General features: G+C 41.3%; 1 protein-coding gene across 1 annotated transcript; it reads left to right on the top strand.

The window, feature by feature from the left end:
* The first annotated feature begins 12,795 nt into the window (after positions 1-12,795).
* LOC145411422 (fidgetin-like protein 1) lies at positions 12,796-21,735 on the top strand. The gene is made up of 16 exons (XM_080281462.1): positions 12,796-12,938; positions 13,853-13,995; positions 14,356-14,627; positions 15,230-15,281; positions 15,592-15,730; positions 15,950-16,146; positions 16,459-16,574; positions 16,705-16,841; positions 17,218-17,335; positions 17,939-18,049; positions 18,364-18,472; positions 18,736-18,853; positions 19,388-19,502; positions 19,655-19,783; positions 20,329-20,520; positions 21,437-21,735. Exons 1-16 carry the CDS (start codon positions 12,796-12,798, stop codon positions 21,557-21,559), a joined length of 2,214 nt encoding a protein of 737 aa, XP_080137588.1. The 3' UTR covers positions 21,560-21,735.
* Positions 21,736-22,038: the final 303 nt, after the last annotated feature.

The following is a 22,038-nucleotide window of genomic DNA, read 5'->3' as shown; positions in this document are numbered from 1 at the left end:
GTTTCTTATCACTGCTTTCAAGGAACCAGCAACCTTTCTTCCCTGCTGTACCCTTTCAAGCACTTCACCCTCCAAACCTCCATCCTTACTCATCACACTACCCAAATTTAATTCGTTTTATTTAGTTATTTGTTGTCATGATCTTTCAATTGCTATTAGCCTAAACTCCTGACTCTCGGTCTCGTCTGTTTTGAGCCTACTTATACTCTCTCTCTCTTTCTCGCTCTCTCTCTCTCTGTAACAGCACAATCTCTTTCACTAAGCTTCTTATATAAATACATCTTCTTTCCTCCTCTCTATCTCCCTCTCTCCTTCAGACTCCCTCTTTCCCTCCACCCGTCCCTCTCACGCTCTTCCCTTCCTCTGCCTCCCATACTTCTAAAACTCCTCCTCTCCTTCTCAAACTTCCTTCTCTCCTCTCTCCCCTTCCCTCGTCCTCCTCCTCCTCCTCCCTCTCAGTCAGTCTCGCTCCATTAGTTCCGTGTTTTGCTTTCCTTTCCTACTTCACGCCAGGTTTTTCTCCCCCTTCTCTCTCTCCTTCCCCCTCTCCCTTCTCCCTCCCCTCCCCTTCTCCCTTACTACGCCACTGGACGGGATGAGTAAAAAAGGGATGATGATGATGATGATGATAAGGAGGAGGAGGAGGAGAAATTGTATTAAATCACTTCAACGGTACCATTCCACTGATTCGGGCTTTGATAATTATATGGTACAGTTATTTCCACCCAAACTTTCATTCCACTCTCTCCGCCGCCGATACATTTCACCACCTCAGCATAGGCCTGGACTGTTGGATATCTACCGTACTTCTTTAACATCTCCTACCTTCCCATTCTGCTAACTCTTCACTGTACCTCTGGTATTCTTCACTTCTGTCGAGTCACATAATCTAGCACCACATTCCTTCTCTGCACGCCACCAAATCCAAATTTAACTAGCGGGGCATTCAGTGGAGCGTATCTCTCCGACAAGGGCAACAAATTTTCCAAATCACTCTTTATAATGGGTTAGGTTTTTTCATCATCGATTAGGGTTTCACAAAAAATGTTTTCTGGACCCAGAATCTCTAATACAGCACGATCCGGATCGGTCCCAAAAGTTAATCGATTGTACCCTGGGACATGGGCTATCTACCCACCAAGTTTGGTCAAAATCTCTCTTTTTGTTTTTGAGTACCGGAATATAATCCTGCTAACAGACAAATTAACAAACACAGAAACAAACAGGGGTGAAAACATACTCTCCTTGTCGGAGAGAATTAGGCTACCACTGATATGCGCTCATCATTTCCACTCCAGTTTTTTTTTTTTTTTTAATACGGTATGTATTTTATTTTGCACATTACGTACCGACATTCGTGTTATTTAAAGCTTTGTAACATCGACATAGCTGGCATTAATCACATACTCGTACACTAAGATACTGAGGTGGAGGCGCAAATTCGGTCGCTTACGATGTGTTACAAAATTCCAGCTCGACTTAGCACAGCCTACGACCAATTTCCTCAACACGGCGTGTAATCCATCAGCCTCTTTGCACTAGTGTCCCTTTCACCGCAACACCGTGCATAATACACTCAACCACCCACGCTTTCACTCACTTACACACTTTCACCACAACCTGCCTTGATCATTCTGGTATGTTGATTCTGTGTTGATTCTATGCTAGTAAAATTATGAAGTCAAGGAACGATGAAAAAGGCTGTGGATTAGTGCCTATCAACTGGACAAAGGGTTGTTAAGGCAGATAATCTTTGCTAAGGTTCAATCTTCCCCAAGCATATGACATAACGATCGAATGTGCATCCAAGTCCCTTATTGGAGTCGTACTGATTACCCAAACGAAAAAAATGAATACAAATGAAGACCACACCAAAATGAATCTAATTAAACACCCAAATGAACTCAAATGAAGGAGAAAACACCCAAATCAACCTAAATAAATACCCAAATGAGGAAAAATACGAATGAACTCAAATGAAGGAGGAAACACCCAAAAGAATCTAAAGAAAATATATACCTAATGATCCCAGGTGATGAAAAAACACCTAAATATACCTAAATAAATAAAAAGTAAAGGATAAATTGTCCTAATAAACCGAATCCACATGAGGAAGCACCAAAATAAACCTAAACAAATTACCAAACCAACCAAACTTAAGATGATACAACTCAAAGGAACCTAGTATCCAAATGCAGAAGAAAGTATCCAAATAAACCTAAATAAATAACCAGAATCAAGGTGATACCACCAAAAGGATCCTAACATCCAAATGAGGTAGAAGACATCCAAACAAACCTATATAAATAACCAAATGAACCAAAATCAAGATGATACTACCAAAAGGAAACTAATTAGTACCCAAAGGAAACTAATTAGTATCCAAATGAAGAATAAAACACGTCAACAACTGAGAAAACCTGATTAAACGAAAGATTATATTATCGTCAATTTACCCCAAGGAGGTTACATAAAACCATCTTAGATTTACCCAGGCATCAATGGAGCTCAGCCTGCAAGTAATGTCAACAACTCCCGATACAGCATAAACTCAACTTTGGCCTCCAAAGGTGTTGAGTGCCTACATTACTTGCTACTCATATGCACGGGATAACAAAAGAAATAGCCATAAATCTAGCTAAACGAGAGAAAATGCACATATCTGGGAATTATACTTTTCAAACTTGGCCTAGACTGTCGTCCTTTTGCAGCTTTCACGTAAAGGAAGAATAATATACTGCCACGGCCCTGAGGCCTCTCCTTGACACTTCTTCGTGCTAGCATCGCATTCTAGTGCCAGACTCCTGTTACAACCCACCATTAAAGAGGCAGAGATGGCAATTTTAGGCCCAGTTAGAATTTTAAAAGAGGGTACAGTCGCGCTGGTTTATGGACGTGGCACAGAGATACATGTACAATTATTAGTTTGTAAATGGCTACCGAGAATCATCTATTGTACCTTCTTTTCCACTGTCATCCAGGACCGTTTAGGCTATGTTTTTTGTACCTTGTTCTTTGATGCAAGGGCTTGTGGTTCCAGGGAGATGGAATTTGCTGTCCTCCCTCACACTACACAACATTGTTTACACTCACATTAACGCTGACACTGATCGAACATGTGAACATCAAGATGCGTCGTGCTTACAGGTGCAGCCATAATTTTTCTTTTTTAAAATAGCAAAACAGAGGAAGGAAAAACAAATGAATAAAAAAAATAATCCATGCACCAGATTACTGGTGTTCCCCATTCATAACAAATCTGCAACAGTTGGACCTGAACAGCTGTAGGTTGAAATTTGGGGTGAACTCTGGGGAAGCGAGTTCCAGAGATGCATTTCGGGGAATAATAGATTTCTGACAGGCGGAAGCTCTGCAATATGGCAGTGTGACATTCCAGTCATGAGAGCTACCAGAAGCCTACATAGCACAAGGGAAGGCATGGAGAGAGAGCACAATGGATGCAACTTCGTCTGAGCATTTGCCATAACGTACCTAGTCTGTATTTTAAGTGGAGCTATTTCGAGAGAGTCACGTTCTAGTATTGGCACGTTCTGGCTAACAGAATTATTTATTTATGGCATTATTTTATTTTCCATAACATCGGATTCTTAATTCCGTAAAATCTTTTTTTGTGGGATGATGGGATGGGACTAAAACTTGGAAAATATCTATTTGCGATAGATTTCAAGGTCTAGTTCACAACACACAAAAACTTAGGAAAAGCTGTTTCATTTTCATGTTCCCTTAGTTACGTAACTGCTGCCTTAGTAACTCCTCAATGCTCATTTCTTTTTTTCGTGTCATAGAAATATTGTCAACATCAGTGGATCATTACTTCCATAATCAGAATAATTTTAGCAAGTCAATTCTGGTAGCGAAAATCCATCCATCCATCATCCAATCCTACATTGCCCCATAAGGAGCGTAGGAGCCCGGGGCTAGGCAGTTGGTCCCGACATTTAAGATGAGAGTGACCAGCCTCACTCATCCCTGAGTGGCATTACATGAGCAATCAACCTCAACCATCCCTTGGATATAAACCTTCACCAGCTCAATCCGACTGAAGTGCAATAATTACCCACTAAACCACCAGGTGCCAATATTTGGCTATATGGTTACCACCCAGCGTAGTAAATGCTTTCCTGGTGTTCAGGAAACCATTTGGATTGTCACTCAGTGTAGAGTCACCCACAGGCAGAAGGAAGAGGAAAGAATGAAGGAAAGAAAGACAGAAGAGGGAGCGTAAAGTCACCCGTAGGCAGAAGGACTAGGAAAGAATGAAGGAAAGACAGAAGAGGATGGAAGGACAGACGGATGGAGGAGAAGGGCAGACACCCGACAGCAGCACTACATCGAGTGAGTGGATGGTGAGCGCCCCCACCTACCACTTGTAATATAACTCGCTATATCTTCAGTTTCAAATCAGGATATTTTCATCTTTCACTCTTTTTCTCTGCCTCTTAGTCTGTTTTCAACCTTTTGAATTCGATTACGTAGTTTACTTCTCATTTTTGCTAATGCCGGAAGATTTCATTCAGTATGAGAGATTTTCGAAGTTGAATAGTTAGAATAATTAACCACTTCACTATTAGTTATATAGGCTATCCCAAGTAGAATAAAATTCTGTAATAGCAGGAATATATAAAATGCATCACCGGCTTGAAAGGGTTAATTTATAATGTATTGTCAAATATCGAAGTGGTAGGTGGTGGCGATCATTATCCACTCGCTTGATGTAATGCTGCCTGCTTCATTCCCCATTCTAATATTAAATGTTTGCCTTGTTATCTTCCTAGTTCTTTCCTCGCTTTTCATTCCTCCTCTTTCCACTTAGGTGGCTCTACACTGCGTGATAATCCTTATGGTTTTCCTATAACCCAGGAAACCATATTGAACGCTGAGTGTCAATCATGAGACCAAATTACGAGGTGATGTGGAGCCTGCTACGGTGCCCCTGTTAACTGGGTGGAAAGACAAATGCAGCGTCCATCCAGGAACCAAACCTGCTTCCCTCACACCTACTTTCTCCTCCTCGCTAGCAACTCATCCGCTATCATACCTTTGCCTAAACCATTCTTTGTGTCGTATAAATACACTTTCCATCCTTATGTGAAAAATATAATAGCAAGAAGTCTAACAGTATCATTTCATTAAGCACCCTGACAAACGAGAACAATGTAGTACACCGTATTTAACCAAAATGATGTTTCGAGAGGTTTGTCACTGCACCTACCAGGCTACTTGACAGCCTAAGTCCTTTGTCACCCAGTACTGATGAAATAAACATCCTGCAGTACTTAAACACTCACCTAATGCGACCGTCATACCAGTTAAGAGAAACTCCCTAGAGAAAGACAGAAAGAATAAGAAAGGAAACAAAAAAACAGAAAGAAATAGGGAAAACAGGGAGAAAGGAAGAAAAACAATTATCTATATCTATACCTATATCTAGAGAGAGAGAGAGAGAGAGAGAGAAATATTAGCTTGCTCCCCACTCTCATCTCGTAGTCTCTGGTTTGTTTCAATATTCTTCATCCCACCTGACCCACAGGTCCTTCCCCCCTATCAAGACAATCTGTGACGAGGCGATGGATTCTGACTAAAAGGATTCGAACTTTGACGTTGCACCTGCATAACCTCTTGCACGATGTAAATAGAATGCGAGAATGTTTGTGTAATATGCAAAGTAAATCGCCAAGGAAAGAGTGTTGCGACGCCTCCTTGAGCACCTATACGGCCCTGCTGTACCAACCGTTGTCACCTTCCCTCATGTTATTTTCCATTGTTCATTCACTTTGCCAAAATTTTCGTCTTTTTGTAGCTTATTTCCAGGAGCTCAATAGCTTAATAAGACTATATTACGGCTCTACATCCCATTAACAGCAATTATTCGTGACTAGCGCCACACTCATGTTAATCTCTTGTTACAGCTCAGCGTTCAATGTGGTCAATTTTACGCCAAGGTTTAAGTGAACAGAGTATAGTTTCCATTAATAATACATCATGTTTCATATGTCTGTTTTCTGAGCATAACGAATACATGGCAACAGTAATACAGTAATTTTAATCGTGAAATACTGGTATCCTCACAAGAACAACAAATGCTGTAACAAAAAAAAAAAAAATGCAACTTTATATAAAACAAGCATGTGTGATAACCAAACCATTTATGAGCTAATTATGGTAACTGAAAATTCTCATCTTCCTTCAGTACTGACCAAGAAAGAAGGGAAAAGTGTGTGCTTCATGTTTTGTCTTATCCTCTCCAATTCTCTTATTTTGACACAATCTCCCTCAGTCTCCAACCATTCTTATTTCTCCTCTTCCTCTCCATTGTCCTCGTGCTGTTCTTTCTCTTCACTTTCTGCCTTCTGCTCCGACTCTTCCCCTTCTTCCTTCGCTCCTTTTCTTCCTCCTCTTCCTTCTGCTCATTTTCTTCATTCTACTCTTCCTCTTCCCCTTCTTCCTTCTGCTTCTCTTCTTCCTGTTTCTTCTCCCCTTCTTTTTTCTGCTTCTGCCTCCCACCCTTCACCCTTTCTTCGTCATTCTGTTCCTTCTTCCTATCTTCCTCCCTCTCATCGGTGTGTAAGATGATGGAGGAGAAATCTGCATCTCTTTTACTTGAAACCCTCATTTTCTCTCAGTATCGCTGCTACTGCCATCACCTCTATAAGTAAGTCCATAAGATTTTGCCCAAGACGGTACAGGCGTCTTTACAACTTCATTCCTTTTTTCTTCATTATTTCTCTCACTTCCAAGAGTAGCACCACCTCCCCCAGTCTCTTGTCTATCTTTCTTCCGTTTCTCTTCCTCCTTGTGCTCCTCTCCCTCTTCTTCTCTCTCCTCCTCCCCCTGTTCTTCCTCCTGCCCCTCTCCCTCTCCCTCCCTCTGCTCCGTGTGTGAGATAAGTGATGAAGGGTCGGGAGTGAGGTTGTCCCATGAGAGTGACGGTGTTGTGCATCTGGAGCCAGAGTCGGTGTCCAAAGGGTTGTTATAAGTCTGGGTGGACCGACACTTACGCTTCTGTAGCCTCGACAACTCACTCTGATGAAGTAAAATAATTCATGTAGCTAATCATCATCATCATCATCATCATCATGCCGACCTCTTATTTTTCCCACCGAAGGACGGGTGGGGTAGGGTCCAGAATGCAAGGGAAGAGAAAAACACGACAGAGGAAGAACTAATCAAGAAGAACTTAAGGAATGGGCCACTTATTCACTCAACATTTAAGCGCAGATAATGACTTATGGGAATAATTTAGTGTCAACTGTGCTCCCTTATGCCGTTAACTCTGTAACAACCTAGAAACATGACGCCTGAGTGTAGAGGGGAAGTTGGTCTTCCATAGGTGGGTAAAAATCCCTTTTGAAGTGGTAGGACTTGTTTTTAAAGCAGGGAAATTGCCACAAAGCTGCAATTCTTTCACAGATTCTTATTGCATGTAACACCCACCTAGGTTATGCAATGTAAGAGAGTGGTTACCTGTGTAATATGAGTAGTATTCTGGTAGTTGTGATTATGTGAAAAGCAACACGCAAACACATTCATAATGGCAGAGAAATATACCAAATCCCCTCTGGATGCACCACAGAACCTAACAGAACCGTGTATGTTTGTATCTGTAGGCATCACCCACCTTCTTAAAAGTCTGGTTGACGACACAGGTCTCACAGAACCCATACTTCACAGCAAACCTCCTGGCCGCCTCCCTCTCGTTGCTCTCGCTGCTCTCTTCTGCTGCAGTGGGTGGTGGAGGGGCTGTGTGTAGGTGTAGGAATGTGCTGGAATGTGGGCGTAAGGATGTGCTTGAGTGTGGGCGTAAGGATGTACTGGAGCATGGACGTGGTGGCGGGGTACTCGAGTGTGGGTGTAGAGACGAACTGGAGTGTGGCCGCAGTGAGGTGCTTGGGTGTGGGGTTAGTGAGTTGCTTGAGTGTGGGCGTGATGGGTCGGATGGGTGGGAGGCAGGGAGGGCGGTGGGCAGGGGTTGTCCAGGATCATCCAGGTCTTGTGTGTGATGGCGACTGTCCTGTTGTAAAGACATGCAGGTGAAAAGACATGTCGTCACCATCTTGGGTACTTCAGACTGTCAGTATTAAAGATATAAATATCAAACAAAAACATATTAAAGAGTTACAGAAAAATAAATCGCTGGGGCAGATGTGTTATGAAAATTCAATGCCAGCAAGGATACTGCCCTATCATTGTCCATCCCTGAGACAGTGTACAACGATCATATGTTATACCATGACCTGGTGAGGATCTAAGTCGAACGGAAAATATAAAGTTATGTTTAAGACAGCTTTTTCCAGGCATCATAAAACTGTGTAGCCTGGAGTGACTACAATAAACTGGGGATAATGGACTAATTAAACAGCTATGTAAGGTAGCGTAATATCAAGGTCACCTAAAAGTAGTATTTACTTTCAACTGTGACTCTCAGTATTCTGCATGTTATCAAGTACTCGAATAATATACGAATCACTCTGAGTATTGTTCAGCTTCCACTCTCTGTACTAACAAATTAAACGTCACGTACTATCTTACCTGCCGTATGTAGGGGCGGTGGAAGCAGGATGTGCCATCAGGTGAAATAACGGCAACAGGAGAGTGACGGTGAGGGGATGGAGGGGAGTAATGATGAGGAGAATGGGAGTAGCAGTGATCATGTTGTGGAGGAGGAGGGGGAGAAAGATGTCGCCAATGTCTGGACGCACTGCATTTTCTCCCGCCTTCTCCGGTCGCATTCTTGGGCGCCATTTTGTCCCGCCGAGGCCAACGCTTTCTGAATTTGCGAGAGTGTGCTGTCTGTTGTTGATCGAAGTCACCGGCGCCGGTCCCAATGTAACGCCTACTGCAGCAGCGAATTTCCAGGGAAGGACTGAGGTGTACTGGCGACCCTCGATGGGTAGAGGTAGCAACTGGAATTTCGTTGTGGTCGCCTTCGTGCCCAGCAGAATTATTACCGTACATACCTCGAACGTGTATATGCAGACCTTCAGGACATTCCGATCGGTGCATTTGACCACTATTCTCCACCACCGCCACTCTGCGCTTCCTATGTCGTCGCCTACGAGAGGTTTGCAAAGGTTGGTTTAATTCCTGAGCGTGTATCCAGCACGGGTTGACTGTAGGATAGTGATGGCGACGCTTACGATGTCGGGTCTTGTACACGACTGGCAGGAATTCTGGGGAGCTGCTTTCTGGGGACGGGGTGGAGGACCCAAATTCGGTATTCATGGTGTTGTGGCGGGGATTGTAAGGAGAATTATGTCCCCTGCTGCTGTATGGACCTCCTGTGGCCTGTGTCTCCGTCATAAGGTTTTTGCAGCCATGTTGTTGACCGTTTAAAAGTTCTCTTGCTCTCCTACGATGGCTATTGCGGGAATAATGAGGCAAGCTATGCCACCTGCCGTTGTATTCCTCTGCCTTGAGGCCATGTTGTTGACCGTTTAACCGTCCTCGTGGTCCGTTAAGATGGTTGTTGTTTTGCTGGGAGGGGTGGAAGGGCGGGCTGGGTGTCCAACTGCGTGGTGGAGGGGGCGCGGGCACCTTACTAGCAACAAGAGACCCACGCAGACCTAGTCTTTGCGAAACACCTGTTGGACAAGATAAAATAACAGTATTGTCATCATAACCGTTACCATCCTAACCCTGTTTACCCACCTTAAAGAAAAAAGAAAAAATCTCCCAAACCAAGCCCTTGCAAAACATCTCTTGGGTATGAATAGCATCATCATCACCATCATCATCATAGCTCCATCCCACTGAATACGATGTGACCTAATCCATCCCTTGTGATATACCTGCTGGGTAAAAATACAATCACCACCACCACAGTCACAATCAGTATCATCATTATCATCATCATCATCACAACCTTACCTACCCAACAACAACAACAACAACAAAAAGGTATGTTGGATCCAAAACAATAAAAAAAGGAAAAAGAGCATTATCCCCTTCAGTCCGAGGACTTCCCGTAATTATATTCTTGCTATCAATACACGACTTTAATCAGCTTAGGAGAGCCATCCAGGACTGATGAGGTTATGTAAGGCTTATCTAATCTCTCTAGTACGAAATATAATTGTATGGTGACAAGAATATAGTAAATATGACGTTCTCGAGTTGAAGAAAGAGTTAAATATGTCATAAAAGAAGTGTCATCTATGGACTACGATGAAAGACCAGCTAGGAGAAATTATGTGTGTGAGGTGGAAGGGGGGATGGGAAGAGGAGGACCGAGTATGATATGATGGGACAAAGTGGAGAGGTACTGTATAGGTATGCGAGAGAGGGTGTCGGGGAAACGGCAGCCCGATGGCAGAGGACAGGATGGAGTGGAGACGATTCGTTTGCAGCTATCCCTTACGGGTTTAAGGTGTCAAGAAGAGGTCTAGTAGTGAAGGAGTTAATGTTAATGGGAGTGTTGTTAATCCCTCAAGTCTAAGCAAGCTTTCATGGGCTCAAGCGAGAAAGCTATATATAATGCACAGAGAAAGCTAGAATGCGCTGAAAAAAAGTCATCGTATTGAAATCGTTCAAGGTAATGAAACTGCAAAATGCAGAGACCTGTAATGCCACTATTGCAGTAACGCACATTAACCTCTTTACTACGAAAGCTCTCGCCTGACTTAATAAAATCGTCTGGCGGTAGAGAATATGAACAGGACGTTGTCGCACTGAATGACCTGAAATGTTTCTAAGCCCTTCAATACCAAAGATCTAATTTAAGCTATATGATATCGCCTGGCGTTGGTCAAAATGAAATACAAAAAACGTTCTATAAGTGAAGGCGCTGTTAGACTTAGGACCAGGGATGGCCCGACCGGGGTGGGGTTGGGGGGGGTTACCCTTTCCCCCCAGTGTTTGTTCCCGGGTTGGTCAAAAAAATTACTGAGGTGGTCAAAAGTGGAGAGTGGAGACTTTTTTTTTTTTTTTTTTTTATGAAAGGAGAGGTCTCCGAGAGAACAAAATATTTTATACATGTTTTTTGTATATGTATATTTGGAGGACAAAATACAAAATACCCTAGTTTCCCTCCTGTCAGGAGAACAGTCTAAGCCAAAATCAAATACCCATACCATAGTAATCAATGTGCCTGGACCTGGTCCTCGTTCACCCATAAAACGGTCGTGAGAGGGTGGGGGGAGTTCGGAGCACTCCTGTTACTAGTCTGGTCATAAATAATTCTAAATGTCATGACTGGGTCAATTAGTGTGATTAGACTACTAAATAAATTATATGGTGTCTATTTTCTTGTCAACAATAATTTAGGCTTGGGTCCAAGTTCTTGAATTTGGCCCTCTCTTGTATTTTGTTTTTCTCTTGGAAGGAACAGATTTGCGGGCTCGTTGCCCTTGGTTCCTTCTTCCTCACATAAAAAAAAAAAGGGTAGCTTTACAAGTAATAATAAAACTTTGTCATAAATTTAGAAATGATAGCCTACCTATTTAGTTGGTCAAACCGTAATGCCGAACGGGTCAAGTTGGTCAAAATTTTCCATACCCCCACCCCCCAGTCACATTCTCCTGGGGCCGTCGCTGCTCAAAGTAACATTGGCAGGAAAAGAATATTTAAGTTGTTCTGACCATGAGAAGGTAACTGGTGACTCTCAACACTCTCAGGCTTCTCTAACTCACTCCCGCTGAATAAAATATTTTTACTTTAACAGGAATAATATACTAGCCTCGAGACGACGTGAAGATGAGAAAGTTTGTGAGCGAAGCCTACCTGAGTTGTTAACAGGTCCGTGAGACTGGTGATCAGTAGAAGAGGGTGTGACTGAGCGAGGCAGGACATTCATCTCCACTGCCTCGCGGTGTGGCGGAGGAAAGGCGTCATCACTGTCAGTTGGTGTTATCTGCCACTGTCTGTCGATCCAGCCCACTTGTTTGCAGTACATCACGCACGCCCATACGAACGCCACGACCATCACCACGGCCACCACAGTACCCAGCACCGCCACCACCACCAGCAGCTCATAACGTACCATCATCAATGTGAGGCTAATCCTCTGACACTATACTGACTCAGTCTGTACATTAATAAGATAACGCTGGCCAGGCCTACATTTGATGCCATGATAATCTTAACGATAGTGTTATTGATATAAAGGTAAGCCATTAGTTAGGCGTCTTTAGAAATTAAAGTATAATATGCAGAATGACGCTAAATATCCTGTGGCAAACCAGGACTTACTGTACACATTAAAAAAAAAAAATGTAGAAAAGATGAGTAGGCTACCCATGTCTACCCTACGCTCATTTTTGCACGGTAAATTTATACATCATTGGCTTACCAGCGTCTCCTTCCCATTAGTATTCGAAAGCGCTGTGATGGTGTCATTCATCACATATGGTCTTGCTAAGTGGTAAACTGAGCTGTGTGGTGAAGCGTGTCACCAACTTCCATTGTATGTAAACAAATATCGCGCTAGTGATAACCAGCCTAAGTATTTTTAGATGGGAGAAAATTTGCATTATTGTACCTTTTTGCGTGGCTGATCGTGTAATGGTAATATGCTGAAATTGTTCCTTTAATTATTAAGGTATTTGCAACCTATTCTTACCAAAAAAAAAAATGTTTGGTAATTCAATTCATCAGAAAAATATAACAGACTATCAGGAAGAAGAAGAACTGATTTCATAAGGCGCTTCTACTGCTTCAAATAAAGCGTACCATCACACCAATACATAATATACTTCCAAAAGACAAATTCTAAAGCCGAAAACCGATAGTGCCGAATCCCATGTCACCACGGTCAGTGGAAGGCGGCAGAATGTGAAGATGGAGGAACAAAATACACACTCTTCTTTCCTTCACCTTTGGCAGAAGAAATCCCTTGAGTGTGAAAATGGTGGTTCTGCAGAAAATGCCGATGCCATTAGGTTCAAGCTTGGTCAGCTACAGGTCCTGAAAAGAGAAACTAGGTGAGGTATTAGTGTAAATGTTTTGTAATAAGCTTGGGATTGCTGTCACTGAATATAACTTGGCTAACTTCAACAAGGTAGGGAGTTTGAAATAGTTTAAGGTTAATTTCTAGATACAGAAATGTGTTGGCATAACTCCATTCCATGATCGACTGAATACATGTCAGTCAGAGTTTCTGTGTAAAGTTAGCAGTCAGGGAACTTATACTCAGTTTTTTTTATCGAGGCGAAGATGCACTTGACAGATTGGTGATTATTGGCTGAATGCAACAGTACTTCATAATCTAGCATTATTAACTGACGACAAATATCTGAGGGGGAAATTTGGGTTAATAAATATTTTTAGGACATGTTGCATTCAGCCAGTCATCACCAACCTGTCAAGTGCATCTTTGCCTCAATAAAAAAAAACGGAGTATAGTTACATGGTCAGTTTATTGACTTGAAAGGCCATAGTTTTTTAAAGACATTACAAAATATACCATTATCAGAATGACATCTCTTCAGTTTTATTCATCGTACTACCAGATAAGTTGATTCATACAGGGAAAGGCCTTGTAAGTTAGAGTGAAAGGATTAGTGAATGGTACAGGTGACACTTGTAATGAGGTGTCCACCCAAATCTTGAACTGTAGGAGATACCAGTTCTAGTGCTGTGAGATGTGTCTCCAGCTGCAAAATATTGTGTAGTGGCATCAAGAAGAAAACATAGAGTATGAAACACCAATTCATCATTTTGTAGGGTCAAATGAACGAGTAACAACACAAGCATTAACTTAAGTAACAGTATTATTTTATTTTAATGGTGAAAACAGGATATTACATTCTCGCTTGGTCTGAAGGATTATACCAGTTTATATGTTGGCCTGAATATTGTCTCAATACAAGTCTGTAAATGATCTATTCCTTTTCAGTACCATTGATGATTATGCTGTTGCAAGTCAGACCCAAAAGCTACTGCAACAATATGGCCGCCTCATGGACAGCAGCGAGAAGGATGGCGGCCTTAATAATTATGCCGACCCCATCCTCTCCCTCATTGGCAACAGTAGAAATGGTACAGATTAATTTATATGACTGTATCTTGCCCTTGTCTTTGATTATGGTAGTAAAAGTAATATTAATAGTCTGTTTAGTACCATAATTCTGTACATATATACTGTATACAGTGCTTCCATTGTTGGTCATCAGCCACATGTTTTATTTATTTATTTATTTATTTTCCAGGGACAGAATGTGGTTTTTACTCAGTAGATGATGATGATGACATTACATGTTGTTGTGTATATGGCATATGTAATACTGCTGTACTGTATACTGGTATGGCCATTTGTGAAGCATTTCATCAGCCCTTGCCAATATCTTGTATATAGGAATGACCATATCAGTTTTCTAATGTTTGTTCATAATTTTTTAGAGAGCAAAGAGTGGACCAGCATGCTAAAAGTCAGTGACATTGTGGAAAAATACTTCCCTGCCCAACCCAAGTCCAGTGTCACAATGGCAGAAGAGTATAAGAAGCTGGCTGATCTTCTTAATAAATCCAAGGAATTCAAGGTCGGTAAAACCCCAACCAAAGGTAAAGCCCCCAGTAGCTTGCGGGACTCAGATGCTTACCAGGACAAGGCCAACTTGCAGCCAACTCTCTCACTATTTGATCCCTGGGATGTGGAGCAGGATGGAGGACAGGTATGATTACCTCCTCACTGTTTATATATCTGTCAGCCTGTACCTGTCTATCTGGCTGCTTCTGTGTCTGTCTGTAGTTAGGTGCCATAATACCAGAAGTAGTGGCTGCAAACAGATCACCTCCATGTCATCCCATCCTCCACAATCAGGCTCCTCCCCCTCAAACTCACACCACCCTCACCCATATACCTCTCTGTTCCATCCCTCAATCTCAATTTTGTTCTTGCCCTTCCACCTCACTCATAGTCTCCTAGTTATTTGGTCATTCTCATTCTCTCCACATGGACAAAGCTCCTCACCCCAGTGACCTGTTTTTACTGAAGGCAGGTGTTTGTGCTTGTGCATGTTGGAGGCAAAACATAAATATTCATTTGAAAGCATATTTGTCTTTAAATTGTTTCTGTTGCAGAAAAGGTATATAATGATATTTTGATATACTGTACATTATTATTGTATAGACGAACCTGCACTCAAGCTTAATAGATAAGTTAGATGATTTTTTGATGACAGGTGTGATACTGTACTGTGATATAATTAGGACAGTTCAGTTCAGCATATTGTATATTTATATAAATATGAGATATATTTGTTTCATTTTGTAGGACCCAAATAGAGATCCACACCTGCACCCTCCAGTATTAAATGGCAAGTACAGTAATTTTATTCTGAGTTTGAAAATATGAAATTTACAATGTAGTCATCTACTCATTTATATTGTGTACTGTAACATTTTGAAAACACCAGTCTCTGTGCCACAAGATAATACGGTAAATCATCAGATAAATAATTTTTATTAGGTTCTTCCGTATTAAACTGCAGAAATAGCACAGTATATACCTATCTACTGTCACTAGTCCAAAAATAGTAGGCTTATGTCCATTTTACATGGTGTTTATGGCCAGTTGTATAGAAAAAGTTGTGATGTTATGGAAGACAACCTTGATATAGCTTCTTTTTATTTTAGGCTCATCTCAGTGGCAGCCTGAGGGATATGATTCTGTTAGCAAGAGCAGCAGTATCATGCCTGTAAGACAGGGAAGAGGTGGAGGCCAGTACCCCTGGACTGGAGCAGATGGTGGTGGCTTGGGAGACACTCACACCAGGTACCGGGTACCATATCAATGAAGCTTCCCAAGCGTAAGGCATTTAAAATTAAAATTACCTGTCTATATTTTCATTGTCATTTGTATGGTTACCAAACATATCACAACCAAACTTCTGTAGGGTGAATGAGTGTGACTTTTGATAATAATATATTGCTGTGGAGGCTTCCATATTGGAAAAAATCATTTACTTTTTATTAATATGGCACATCCCAGCAGAGGCAGTGGCATGGAAAAGGCAGGGAGGAGAGGTGGCAGGGCTGACAGAGAGATAAACAGCGGGGTAAGAAGCGGAACAGGGTATGGCAAACAGCAGCAAGGACCATATGATGAAAGGGATGGCTATGGATACCCAGGGGCTGAGTTGATGGATGGCAGTGATGGTGGTGGGACAGGGAACAACTGGAGGGGCAGAGGTACAGCCAGCAGGCAGAATGGAAGGGCTGGCTGGAAATCTGCAGAAAGAGGTAAGCAGAGAATATCACTTTTATTCAGTTTATTTTATACCTGTACTGTTATTTTACCTGTAAAAGTAGTAGTCTTTGTTCATATCCAAGCTGTAGTAATTTTTATTTTTCATTATTATTATTTTTTTAATTAATTGAAACTAAGAAATCATGTTCAGAATTGTGAAGTTTTGGAAAACATCCCTGGCTTATAGACAGGATTACTTGTACTGTAATTTTTTGTGTGTACAGAAGTGACATGATACATGCAAATTCCTTCAGGACAGGGGAAGTACCCATGGACAAGGAGAGGTGAAGAGGGCAGGAGTGGTGGCAGATGGATGGATAACGATGAGAGAACCAACGCCAGCTGCTTTAAAACAGCATCACATCAACTGGTACTTATACAGTATTGGTTTTCAGTCACAATACGTTACTGTGTATTAGGTGAAATTGTTTTAAGATGACAATGATTATATCAAATTTGTAGATTCTCCTGGATGATGATGATGATGATTCTTGTGGCAGGCAATAGAGCAGCAGAAGAAATTTGGTCGAGGCGGAGGGGTGGTGGAGGCATCGTATGGGTCAGGGAGGCGGTCACTGGGGGTGAGGCGCTCCATCAACACCAAGTTTGTGCCCCCCATCAGGAGAGAGGATGAAGAGTAAGTGGTTGAGAGTGTTGGCATGCAGTGGTACATGATGACTTACGGGACTTAAATATTTTGGTTGTGTGAACGTGGTGGTCTAGTGTTTGAAATGCCCCAGGTGGAGTGATGGCCTTACTCATAGATGTGATACCAAAGAGGTGACTTTTTTTCTTCTTCATCATCTTCTTCCCTGCCATGGGTGCATATGGGTATTTTAGTTAGGCTAAATTCAGACCACCTTGTTCAGTTAAATGATTTCCTAACAGCTCTTAGGTTAATCAAACCGAACAAGAGTGTCTAGTGATAGCCTGAGTAATATAACTTTTTCATACATCCCCCAATAAGTGGAAGTGTTAATGAAGTGACTTAAATTTACCTGTTTTGTTTTCAGTAACTATGGTAGTGAGGTAGTGCGAAGGTGTATGCCCCAGGCCAGCAGTGGGAGAGGGGGTGGAGGGGAAGGGGAGGACAGCCCATATGCCTACCTCATGGCTGATGACAGACTAAAGGTATGAAAAACATCTGAAATTGGTGATACGATTGTCTTTTCATTAATTGAAGCTATCTTGCTTTTTTCTCTGTATATAGAATATGGTACAATGCAGTTATACACTAACAGTACATCAAGCTACTGTTGTCCTTTAACCAGTAGGTGTTGTATTGTAGTACAGTATTGGCTTTGCTTTATGTATTTCTCATGTAATGTGGGAGACTGTTGGGTTGCAGCAGAGTAGAATTCCATTGCTGTTATTGTTTTTTGTACATATATTAATATTGTACTATCTGGTCTGTTTAGTTTTTTATTTGATTTGCATATTAGGAGAGGATGGACAATAGTATATAGTATCTGCAAAAGAGAGTTGTTGGGCCAGAGCTTGGGGAAGGGGTAATTTTGCCAGTCTGAGAGTCTTTTCCTGCATTGGCCTTAATATGGAATGATACAGATAATAATGTGAATTACTTTATACATACTGGTATAAACATTAAACGTGTCTCTTTTAGTTAATAATTAATATGATCATACCGTACTGTATGTTTGATAACTCATAAGCAGTAAACTTATGTCTCTTTTAGCTGATATTTAATATGAGGATATGTTTGATAACTTTCAGAACATTGAACCAAAGATGGTGGAGCTGATAATGAATGAGATTATGGACAGTGGCCCCCCTGTCACTTGGGATGATATTGCCGGACTGACCCTAGCCAAATCCACCATACAGGTCAGTTGTCAACACATTTTATTCCTGTAGTATGAAGCTTTGTAGATTGGTTCTCTCAGGCATGTAAATGTCAGATACCGTATCTATGTGTTTTGAAGAGAGAATAGGGTTGAAGAGCTAAATCTCCTGTGAGATGCCTTTTTATAGCAGGATTTTAAGTTCATCATGATCTCTCACCATTGTTTAGTATTTTAGTGAAGTTTATGTATGTGATTAACCTTTAAAGAGTTGTTATCACCCCGACATCAGTATATTCACTGTTATTTAGGAACTGTAAAGTACCGTACCTTCCATTTCCATTGTTTGTACCTCAGGAGATAGTGGTGTGGCCAATGCTGCGTCCAGACATCTTCACAGGGTTGCGAGGGCCACCAAAAGGACTGCTGCTGTTTGGACCCCCTGGCACTGGCAAGACCATGATTGGTAAGTTGCCCTAAGACAGTACCTTATACAGTTAATTTTTGCATTGCTGTATAGTTTTCTCTTGCCATAATACTTCACACACAGAGAAGTATATTTTATGATATAGCTATGTTGTCTTATCATCACATCTTTTCTCCCACTTAGTGATGGGGTCATTTTTATGTATATATACTGGACTGCATAATCAGTAGCATTACTGGAATAATTTGTATAAACACCATATATTTATGTTCCTTATTAGTCAATATGTTCTCATAATACAGGAAAATGCATTGCATGCCAAAGTGGGTCAACATTCTTCAGCATCAGTGCATCATCCCTGACCTCCAAGTGGGTGGGTGAGGGTGAGAAGATGGTGAGAGCCATGTTTGCTGTTGCAAGGTCAGTCACTCAGCCACTGAGCACATTTGCAGTTGTTATTCATCTACAGTACAGTGCTGGAAAGGGATGCCTACACACAGTGGCACCAATATAATTAGGAGGCTCCGCTGCCAGGTTACTGCCAGGTTATACAAACATCTCTCACCTCCCTCTTTAACCCTCAGAAGGAAGATGTTGGACTGCAGGGGGGCAGCATCAGCTGTTGGCTTCACATTCAGATTCAGATGAGCCGGTGCCACAACAGTATATATCAGATTTAAATACCGGTATATGACTTACTCCACTGCTAACTTTTGATTCAAGCCCAAGCATCCTTAGCTTGTACATAATGTTGAGACTTAACTTTTTTTTTTTTTTTTTTTTTTTTTTTTTTTTTTTTTTTTAGTACTGAATAATCAGTACTGAATCTGACACACAAAGGTTTAGCAAGTCTATCATATAAACAGCAGCATACCTGTATTCAATACAGTAATGACAGTAGCTCTATTTCAAGTCTTATTATATCATACCTCATATTTCTTCTGTTTTGTCCAGGTGTCATCAGCCTGCTGTGATCTTCATTGACGAAATTGATTCCTTGCTCACCCAGCGCTCAGACACGGAACATGAGAGTTCACGCAGGATAAAGACTGAATTTCTTGTGCAGTTGGTAAGAAGGCAGATGTTGTTTAGTGCATTCAAAACAGTTGTCAGTTAGGTATCATTGTCCTTCTTTCATTTTTAAATAGTGACTGAAGAATTGTAGGAGCCAAAGAATGTTAAGTAAGGTTTTATAAGTATCACTTCTGTTTTTGTCACCAGGATGGAGCCACAACTGGGGGTGAAGAGAGGCTGTTGGTGGTGGGTGCAACCAACCGACCTCAGGAATTGGACGAGGCGGCCCGTCGTAGGCTAGTCAAGAAACTGTACATACCACTGCCAGACCAAAAGGTGGTACTGTACACTTTTTATTACCTTTTTGCTTTTGGCACAGCTTATTTGTCTGTATTTTGGCAATATTATGGAAAAACTGCTGGGTGGCATTATATTAATGTTGGAAGAATGATAAGGATTATCATGGAAAAAGAGATTAAATTTTGGCCCAAAAAAAAAAAAAAATAAAGTTCTTGTCACGAAAACATGAAATTCATTGAATTATCATACGGCTCTGAAATGAAACAAGACAGAGGCATGGGACCAAGATCATAATGATCTGCCGTAGTGCATAAGAAAAATACTATAGTCATCAGGTGATCTTATGGGTTAAGGCACTACAACCAGATGTAGCTCATAAAGGATTTCTGAGGAATGGTTGGGATTATTGCTCACATATATACTTTGCTAAAGGACCAGTAGGTGATCACTCTTGCATAAATGTTAGGACTGAGTATAGCTTATGCACCATTACACACCTGCTAGGGCATTGCAGTATTGGGTTGGATGATGGATGGATAAAAGTTTCTAAATACAGTACTTAATGGATTCATTTCTTTTAGGCCCGGCAGCAGATCATAGAGAAACTGCTGAAAGATCAAAGCCATAGCCTAGAGAGGAGTGACATAGAGCGAATATGCTGCCTGACAGAGGGGTACTCGGGAGCAGACATGGCCAACCTGTGCCGAGAGGCTGCACTTGGCCCCATCAGATCCATCAGCTTTGCAGAGATTCATTGTATCTCTGTTGATCAGGTTGGACAATTATTCTCTTCCTATCTATCCCTGTCTATTGTATCTGTTGCCAGAAGTCTTAATCATGGAATGGGTGGCCACAGTTAGATTGTTTCTATGTCATCCTTTCCTCTGTTATCAGGCTGTCATCCCTCCAGGCCACACAATCTTCACTCATGTACTTCTCCACCCCATCCTTTTGTCTCATCCTCAGTCTCCCCCTCACCGTTTCCTCCTGCACCTCCCTCATAGCCTATATGTTCTTTGTTAACTTGAGTTGCAGGACCAAGAAATTGGGAGGAAAAAGCATTAATGCAAAAGAAGTGTACCATACAGGATAAAGAAACTGTGATTATATGTAAAGAGTTAATAATCGACATATAAAAACTGCAGGTCAGCATTTATGTATAGACTATGGATGCCATTTTTTTAGGCTCTTTATTTATGTATATATATATATATATATATATACAGCGTACTACAGTAAGTCCTTGTTATGTCGGTGATGTGCTTCACTGTACAGCAACATTTTCCTTATGGCTTGTATCGTAAATTATTGGAAAATGGCAAATCAGTATTATACTCATATTTAGTACAGTACGGGTTTCAAATTTTTAACCCTTCCAGTCCAGTTATGTGTTTTATTGATTAGGTAAATCTTGCTAACTCCACATGATTTTATTCAGCTTTTGGGAGACATTTTAGGAGTGGATGAAGGCTGTCTTTCACCTCACCAGTTTGGAAAATATTTCCAAAATTTAATAAAATAGTGTGAAGATGGCAGAAATGAAATTTAAATTACATCATTAGATTCAGAGGGTTTAATTGCAGTCTTTTTGTAAATTATTGTGGACATTCTACCAGAAAATAAATAAGAAATAAAAATGCAACATGTAACTTTCTGTTGAATTTAATAAATTTTTGGGGGGTCTGCCAGGTACGTGCCATAACTGTGAACGACTTTGTGAATGCCCTAAGCAGCATCAAGGCCAGTGTGTCTGACCGGGACCTGCAGATGTATGAAGACTGGAACAACAAGTTTGGTATATCTGCCAGGTGATTGAAGCTGCCTTCGTAACACCCATGCTTCAGGAGCTGTACACTGTATCCATTGTATAGTTTCATACCCCACACTTGGTGCTGGAGTGGGACACCTGCTTGTGGTGGCTACAATAGAACCAGGTGATACTACTGAATGGTTATTCATAGATCCCTTAACTTTCTCCATATCCCCTAAATAGGTGAATGGTGGACTGCAGGAGGAGGATATTTCAGCCTGCAGTCTTTCAGGTTTACCTCCAGATGAGCCTAAGGATACAAGAGCAACAAAGCTGGGGTAATGATTGTGGCATGTTTTTTGTGTAAGTGGGTACAGGCACAGGAGTATTTCTTTGGCATTTTTGTCAATTGAAAGGTTTCACGAGGAAAAGTTTGTGGGAGAGGTTTCAGTTTATGCAATATATATTTATATAGACAATAAACATTGATATATAGGTATATACTAAACATATACTATAAAATTGACATATTTGATAATTT

The sequence above is a fragment of the Coenobita brevimanus genome, chromosome 89 (assembly GCF_032717465.1).
Source record: "Coenobita brevimanus isolate Jiangsu-jjx chromosome 89, ASM3271746v2, whole genome shotgun sequence".
In the NCBI taxonomy this organism is placed as follows: domain Eukaryota; kingdom Metazoa; phylum Arthropoda; class Malacostraca; order Decapoda; family Coenobitidae; genus Coenobita; species Coenobita brevimanus.
Note: the sequence above shows the minus strand (reverse complement) of the source record. Positions and strands in the feature narration are given on the sequence as shown.